General features: G+C 41.8%; 1 protein-coding gene across 1 annotated transcript in view; it reads left to right on the top strand.

Moving 5' to 3' along the window:
• CCDC38 (coiled-coil domain containing 38) overlaps window positions 1-8,454 on the top strand; it is a 44,534-nt gene that overhangs the window by 1,354 nt on the left and 34,726 nt on the right. Inside the window, exon 2 of the mRNA XM_039236573.1 lies at window positions 4,351-4,404. Within this exon, the coding sequence (XP_039092504.1) occupies window positions 4,365-4,404 (40 nt within the window). The 5' untranslated portion in view covers window positions 4,351-4,364. The remainder of the gene's footprint in view (window positions 1-4,350; window positions 4,405-8,454) is intronic.

The following is an 8,454-nucleotide window of genomic DNA, read 5'->3' as shown; positions in this document are numbered from 1 at the left end:
TACTACTAGTTCATTTTAATCCTGTTATTTGTTTAATGGGTCAATTAAGTTAAAGATTTCCCTGCTGAGTTCACAGAATATACTATGAACTTAAAGCTTACAAGTTTGAAGGGGAAGTCTAAAAGAAATAGTCATTCTTTTCATAAAGGGGATTTTTATTTGTGGGTGAACTGAGTGCATCGATTACAGTCCAGATATACAACATTGCATCAAAAGCCCTTGCAGACAAGCAAGAAGGATAAGAGTGGACTTCTCTCCTCCTTAGTCATTGTTGAAAACATAATTATAGATACAATCCTTCATAATAACCGACATCCCTATAGCACTTCTTAGTTTACACAGTATTTTTCACATCATCTTACTCACACTGGCTGACTTCTACTCCTGTTCTCTTTCTTCCTCTTGACCCCCAGTTATTTTTTTCAGTTTCCAAAATGGGCGGTCAGAAATGTTGATAGAAAAGCCCACACAAACTATTCCAGCAAGGCCTTAAAGGTCAAGCTGAAGGTAATTTCCTCATCCCTGTGCTCTGCTTCTGACCTCAATAAGAGAGGCAGATCGTTATGCAGGCCAAGGACCTAGTGGCTTCTGGCCCTCAGGTAAACAAAAACTTGCTAGCTCTGGTCTCTCCACACCATCCAAGGACACAGTTCACAGCCCTTTCTCCCAGTATTTGTCCAAGTGGGTGGGAAGGAGGTGGAAAAAGAAATGGAAAGGCATTGAGTATGAATTTGTCTAAATCTTTGTTTGCATGTGGGAGATAAACAAAGCTTTTTATCTCCTACAGAGGGACTCTGGATATCCATTTTCACTGAATTGTAGAGAGAGTTGCGAAAATCAAACACAAACTGCTTTGAATAGTATATGGTAGATACTGTTATTGTTTATTGTTCATATCTGGAGTTGGTCTCAGACTTTGAGTTAGGCATTATAAAACCCCATTCCTCTTTTCCCTCTTCCATAAAGCTTGGAATGTTCAGAATGTGCACAAAGATGGGTCAGGCTCCCCAAATCTACACTGATATTGCTGGTAGATTCCTCTCAAATGAACTGGTTTCAGGAATTTTAGTTTGGGGTTTCTTATGAAAATTGGTTATCAGTTATCTCTCCTATTCTTTTCTAATGCTGGCAGTTATTCACAAGACAGAGTGGACTAGAAAGAGGAAAGATCTGGATATCTACCTTGAAAAAATTATAGGCAATTATTTCCCTATCAGCCCACCATGCAGGCCCACTACATACATTACCTGTGCTTGAAAATTGCAACAAGCCTGTAAGAAAGGTATTAGTATCCACATCTGATAGAAGAAGAACCCGATGGAAGGTGCATTGAGTTTAATCAGATAGACCTAAAAGGAAAGTGCTGATAAGAGGCAGAAGCAGGATTTAAACCGGGCTGCCAAAAAAAATCTTCAGGGGTGCCTGGGTGGCTCAGTTGGTTAAGTGTCCGACTTCAGCTCAGGTCATGATCTCATGGTTCATGAGTTCAAGCCCTGTGTCAGGCCATCTGCTGCCAATGCAGAACCCGCTTTGGATCCTCTGTCTCCCTCTCTCTGCCCTTCCCTTACTTGTACTCTCTCTCTCAAAAATAAATATTTTTAAAATCCTCAGTAATTTGAAAAGTATAATATCAGTGATATAGGTTTTTGTTAATCTTTTCTCTACTACAAGCTTTAACATAATTTCTTTTTTCTTTTTCATTTCTATAATCACTGGAAGTAAAGTCACATTCTAATTAGTAAATATTAGCACAAATTTGCTCCCACTTACTGAGTTTGATCTGCACACGAGGCACCTTGCTTGGTTGCTCATATACATTGCATCCTCATGAAAGCTTTAAGGGGTGAAATTATATTCTCATTTTATGGAATAGGAACCTCAAACTCAGAGATGCTAAGTAAGTAAATGTAGGTTCTGTGAAGAAAATGTGTTTTTTCTGTTGTTGTTTTTAAATTGTCCTGTCTCTGGCACCCACAACAGTGCCTGGCACATAGTAGGTACTCAATAAATATTTTTTGAATGTTAAATATCTTGCTCACACACCTGTAAATGTCAAACAGGCTTCTCCATTCCAAAGTCTGTATTTTTTTTTTTTTAATTTGAGAGAGAAAGAGCATGAGAAAAACAAACAGCATGAACAGGGAATGGGCAGAGAGAGAGACACCGAAACTGAAGCAGGCTCCAGGCTCTGAGCTGTCAGCACAGAGCCCAATGCAGGGCTCAAACCCACTAACTGTGAGATCATGACCCGAGCTGAAGTCAGACGCTTACCCAGCTGAGCCACCCAGGCACTCCCAAAGTCTGTACCTTTAATCACCAGCTACAAATGCTTCTGGGACTCTTAGCTCTTCAAGGAGGCTCTTTGAGAGAACTGAGGCAAAATTTAAACAGGGAGCCTGAGGCGCCTACATTGGCTCAGTTGGTTAAGCATTTGACTCTTGATTTCAGCTCAGGTCATGATCTCATTGTGAGTTCAAACTGGAGCCCTGAGTGGGGCTCTGCACTGATAGCTGGGCATCTTCTTGGGATTCTCTCTCTGCCTCTCTCTCTCTGCCCCTCCCCTGACTCTCTCTGTCTCTCTCAAAATAAATAAATAAATATTTAAAAATAAATAAATAAATGGGCAACCTGAAACAGGATGTTTGTTCCTGTTATGGGCACACGTTTTTATATCAAATACTAAACATCCTTTTTCCTCCCTAATGAAAATATCATTGATACTCCTTCATTGTAAAAGTTACACAAACTCTTTGAGAAATAATGACACAAAAATGTATAAAAATTCAAGACCAGGACTAGGGTGAAGCAAGTCAAACATTTGCCTTTGGTGCAAAACCTAAAGGGGAGGGCAAAAGCAAACTTTTTTTTTTTTTTTTTTTTTGAGAGAGAGTGTGTGTGAGCAGGGAAAGGGCAGAGAAAAGGGGAGACAGAGAATCCCAAGCAGGCTCCATGCTCAGCATAGACAAAACCAAACATTTTAATTCACTATTTATCTTATTTTATTTTATCTTAATCTTTATTTAATTTTGAGAGAGAGACAGAGTGTGAGTGGGGGAGGAGCAGAGACAGAGGGAGACACAGAATCTGAAGCAGGATCCAGGTTCTGAGCTGTCAGCACAGAGCCTGTCTCGGGGCTCAAAACTACTAACCGTGAGATCATGACCTGAGCCGAAGTTGGACGCTTAACCAATTGAGCCACCCAGGTGCCCCAAATTCACTATTTTTAAAAATAAAAATTAATGCAAAAAGTTCCACGATGAACAAAATATCAAAAATGTAAATACAGACAAGATCTGTGGGCCCGGAAGCAGGTGTGGCAAGTGAGGCACTCACTCTAGGGGTCACGTGAGTTCACAGTTGAATCCCATCTGTATTTAAAGCTTTAAGGGACGCCTGGGTGGCTTAGTCAGTTAAGCAACTGACTGAGGCTCAGGTCATGATCTCACAGTTTGTGAATTCAAGCCCCACATTGGGCTCTGTGCAGACAGCTCAGAGCCTGGAGCCTGCTTCAGATTCTGTGTCTCTATCTCTTCCCTGCTCATTCTCTGTCTCTCCGTCTCTCAAAAATAAGTATTTTAAAAAATAATAAAGTTTTAATATTTTGTTCACCATAAATTTTTTTTTCCTGCATTATCTTGGAATTTTTAAAAAACTGCATTAACATGTAATTTATCTTGGTAACTGAGTTTGGAGGGATACCTCCTTAAATTTTGCACCTAACTAATCCCACACCTGATAAAAATGAAAGTAGACGTTGCTCCAGATCAAAGACAACCACTATTAATGTTTGGTTGAAAAACTTTTCAAACATCTGATTTGGCTTACGGTTTTTAAAATCTACACTATTCTTACCTTTTTAACATATTTTGTTTTTTACTTTTCATATATTGTTAACGGAACTAAATTGTGACTACATCGTTTTGAGGGGCTACGGGGCAATCCATATTATGGGGACACCATAGTTATTTAATCAACTCCCTGTTTATTAAAAACATGTCAACAAATATTATTGTACTTACATATTTGCCCACTTACCTGATTCTTTTCTTGGGATAAGTTCCTAGATTTGGAATTGCTGGGTCAAAGAGTTTGTGTGTGTACTACTTTTAAAAGCAGTGAAGGCTATTCGGAATCACTGGTTGTTGAATTTGGCCTCTTTATACGACGTTTACAAAATTTCTTTGTTTTAAGTTTTTATTTAAATTCCAGTTAGTAAAAAAAATTCCAGTTAACATGCAGAGTAATATTAGTTTCAGGTGTACAATGTAGTGATTCAACACTTCCGTAGGTCACCTGGTGTGCACAGGCTTACAGAATATATTTTTAATGTATTTCCTTTTCTTTGGATAGGGCCAGGAGACAACATGTCATCAAATGTTTTGCCGACATCACTGACTCCTGGAGGTAAACAAGGAATCTGTCAATGAGTTCTTGCTTTGTGGCTGGTATGGTCAGTCTCCACGGTAGATTGGGACAGGAGGAAAAAGAGAATGCCACAAGACAAGCAACTTCCTATGTAAAGAGTTTATCGATGGCCTGCTGAGAAGGTTCTCTTCCACTTTTTAATTCTGCAAAGACAAACCTTCGCATTGGAAGGGCATTAAATTGTCACATACTTAGCTAGTTTGCTAGGGAATTTCGTGACATAAAACAATTAACTCAATTGTTTGTCATAATAAAGGACAAGAATAACAACATCTTATCAAAATTGGTCCTCTCCTTTCCTTATCCAGCCTTTCCTCCTCTTGCTTCTTTTTTTTTAATTTTTAAAAATGTTTTCTTTATTTCTAGGAGAGAGAGAGAGAGAGCGTGAGCAGAGGAGGGTCAGAGAGAGAGGGAGTCACAGACTCTGAAACAGGCTCCAGGCTCTGAGCTGGCAGTCAGCACGGAGCCCGACGCAGGGCTCGACCCACGAACCGCCAGATCATGACCTAAGTGAAAGTCGGACGCTTAACCGACTAAGCCACCCAGGCGCCCCTACTCTTGCTTCTTTACAAGCATACAAGGAATTCATATTTATTGGTATAGAAGAACAACATCTTTTTCACTTAAAATTTGATAAAGATGTGAAAATTGGGTAACACCATGAGTATGTTACACGTAACAGGCACTCCATAGGCATTTTCCACGGGCTAGGGGAAAGCTTTACAATGGATTCTCCCTCAGAAACTCTCGAAGAAAAGCAAACAGTGCCTTCATTTCAGACTTCTGGCCTCCAGAACTGTGAGAGAATAAACGCCTGCTGTTTTAAGCCCCTTCATTTGTGGTGATTTGGTATAGCAGCCCTAGCTCTATGTGACGAGGAAGTAATTCAGGTGGGGAGGAGGGTTGGCTAAGAACCAGCACTTATAGTGAGTTTATAGTTCAGGAAACTTGCTAGAGCAAGTTGGAGGTGGCCCCTCCAAAATGGTAGCTGCCTGTGTCCTAACCCCTGCATTGTGACCTTATTTGGAACAAGGGTCTTTGCAAATGTAATGGAAGTGAGGATCTCAGGCTGAGAGCATCTTGGATATAAGGTGGGTCCTAGGGGCGCCTGGGTGGCTCAGTTGGTTAAACGTCCGACTTTAACTCAGGTCATGATCTCACAGTTTGTGGCTTCGAGCCCCGTGTCGGGCTCTGTGCTGACAGCTCAGAGCCTGGAGCCTGCTTCAGATTCTGTGTCTCCCTCTCTCTCTGACCTTCCCCTGCTCACACTGTCTCTCTCTCTCTCAAAAATTAAAAAAATAATAATAATAATAATAAGGTGGGTCCTAAATCCAATAACAAGTGAAAGAAATAGAAGACCCTGTGAATGGAGACAGGCAGTGATTGGCTAAAGCCACCAGAAACTGGAAGAAATAAGGTGGGATTCTCCCATGGAGATTTTGGAGGGATTATAGTCCCGCCATCACCTTGATTTTGGGCTTCTGAACTCCAGGGCTGTGAGAGAATAAAGTTCTTTTGTCTTAAGCTGCCAAGTTTGTGGTAGTTTATTACGGCAGCCATAGGAAACAAATATGCTTGGTGTTCAGGGTTTTAGTTTATCTATTTCTCTATAACCAAAAAGAGTGTGGCTTTGGGATTGGAGGGGAAAAAGTATCTTGTCGATCCAGGACACTTAAACTTGGTCAGAAGGGCTTTAGATCAGACACTGAAAACTTTCAGCCACCTAGGGTGGGGTGGACAGTAAGTTTGTGAGGGTTTTCTTGGTGAGTTTGGGAGGAGAGAGGGTTGGTTGGGGGAGAGATGTCCAGCCTACCAATGACTCCCCTTTGGAAGACATCAGTGGTCCCATCCTGGGATGTCAGGTCCAGCTCTGGCCTGAGTGGTTGTTTAGGGTACAGGTCATGGACTCTGGCAATGCTGCTCAACACCCGTTTGGGTCCTTGACCTCTCTTGCCTCCTCCTGAGCCTCAGCCTGTTGGCTCTGCCCTTCCATATTCCTGCTGTCTCCAAGCCCGGCTGCCTGCACCTACCCTCACCTGTCTTTGCTCATGTATTACAAAGCCTAAAATTTCATGTATTACACTGACATCTTTGAGCTTCACAGATCCCCAAAGGCCTAACTGGAAGTCTTCCTGTTCTTGCCAGATTTGACCTCCACTCAGTGAGAAAGCTGGTTTCCCCATCAGCTGGACCAGTTACACCCCACTGGTCTCCAACCGAATGGGTTTCAAAAGTCAATTACATCCTCTTACGAGAAGCAGGGGCACCTCACCCTCTTGTTACTACAAAGCCTGCCTCCTGCAATCCCTGCTGTTTCACTTGGCTCCTGAGTGCAGTCGTGATGTGGTCCTGCACGGCAGGTGGTGTCCTCCTCCCCTGGGCAAGGAGTATAAGGGACTAATAAACTGCTGTCTCACCAGTCCCGTGTTGGGTGTCGTATGTTCAGCCATCTCATCCTATTTAGGGCAGGGGATCCTTCCTTTACGCACAAGGTGAATAGGAGGTGATTAGAAAACTCCACACTCCATGTTGAGCCCAGGGCTTCTACTCTGCGACTTTCTTTCTTCCTAACGCATTACCTGCAGGAAAATGTGCCTGAGGTTTCTATCCCAGACACTCCCACTTTCCCAACTGAATCCCTGGGCAAATAGCCAGTTCTCAGGCAGCCTTTAAAATCTGGACCAATAACTCCCAGCCCTGCTGTATCTTTTAGCCACTTGGAGAAGAGTGGTGCTTTCAAGATATTCTGGTATTTGGGGAGGTGAGAGTGGGTGCAGAGGCTGGGCTGAGAGGGGATGTGTCTCTGATTTAAGGTAACAATTCCAAGTTTCAGTATTCCTGCTTTTGGCTAGTGGCATTTAAAGCCAAAATTTTTACCCCCAAACATTAGAAAGCAAGAAAGAAAGAAAAAGAGAAAGACCTTTTATCATTTCAGGTTTTATAAATAAAAAACAAAAAGTCCATTCAGAAATCCAATTGACTTCTCTCTCCCTGTCCCTTTCCATCTCCTCCCCCAACCCCTTTATAGCCAGACTTCTGTTTTATTAAGAGTGCAGTCTGTGGTTTGTATTCACAGATATGTGCAGCCATCACTAGAGGCCATTTTAGACATTTTAATCATCTCAGAAAGAAACCCTGCAGCCTTAACCATAACCCCCATCTCCCCTCCAGCCCTAAACAACCACTAATCCACTCTTTGGCTCCATGGATGTGTCTATTCTAGATATTTCATGGAATATAATGGAATCTTATAATGTAGGGAATTAATGTGGCTTCATTCACTTAATATAATATTTCCAACTTTCGTAAGTCTTGTATTATGTATCCTTCTTATGGCTGATTATTATTCCATTGTATGGATCTACCACATTTTGTTTAGCCACTCATCGATTGATAGATATTTGGATTATTTCTATCTTTTGACTATTATGTCTAATACTGCTATAAATATTCACATCCAAGTTTTCATGTGAACATACATTTTCATTTCTAGGAGTGGAATGACTGGTCACGTGGCAACTGCGCATGCAACTTTTGCAGGACCTGCCACTTTTCCAAAGTGGCTGCATTATTTTTCATTCCCATTAGCAGAATGTTTGAGATTCCAATTCCTTCGATCCTCACCAATACTCATCATTATCTTTGATTTTTTTTTTTTAACTCTCAAGTCTGGACCGAGGATGTTCCTAAGGGTATGGCTGTGTCTATTACTGCTGAAATGGTGGTATAAGGGAATGTAGTTATATTTATAGTGACGGGAAGAAACAATATCTTAATGCCTCAAAATATGATCCCACTATCCTATAATAGGCCCACTTATCTATTCACACAACAAATATAGACTTATCCCCCTTGATGTACTAAGCATTGTGCTTGATGCCATGGGAAACAGACAGATGAGCTGTGTCTTCTGCCCTGGAGATCCAGACCCTGCATCCGTGCCTTGGTTCGGGAGGCGAAGGCTGCCTGTGTTCTCCTCAGAGACTCACCTACCCACTTGCTCTACCCTGGCTAGTGGGAGCCTTGCCC

The sequence above is a fragment of the Hyaena hyaena genome, unplaced genomic scaffold (genome assembly GCF_003009895.1).
Source record: "Hyaena hyaena isolate Hyena2069 unplaced genomic scaffold, ASM300989v1 scaffold_113, whole genome shotgun sequence".
NCBI classification, from domain to species: domain Eukaryota; kingdom Metazoa; phylum Chordata; class Mammalia; order Carnivora; family Hyaenidae; genus Hyaena; species Hyaena hyaena.
Note: the sequence above shows the minus strand (reverse complement) of the source record. Positions and strands in the feature narration are given on the sequence as shown.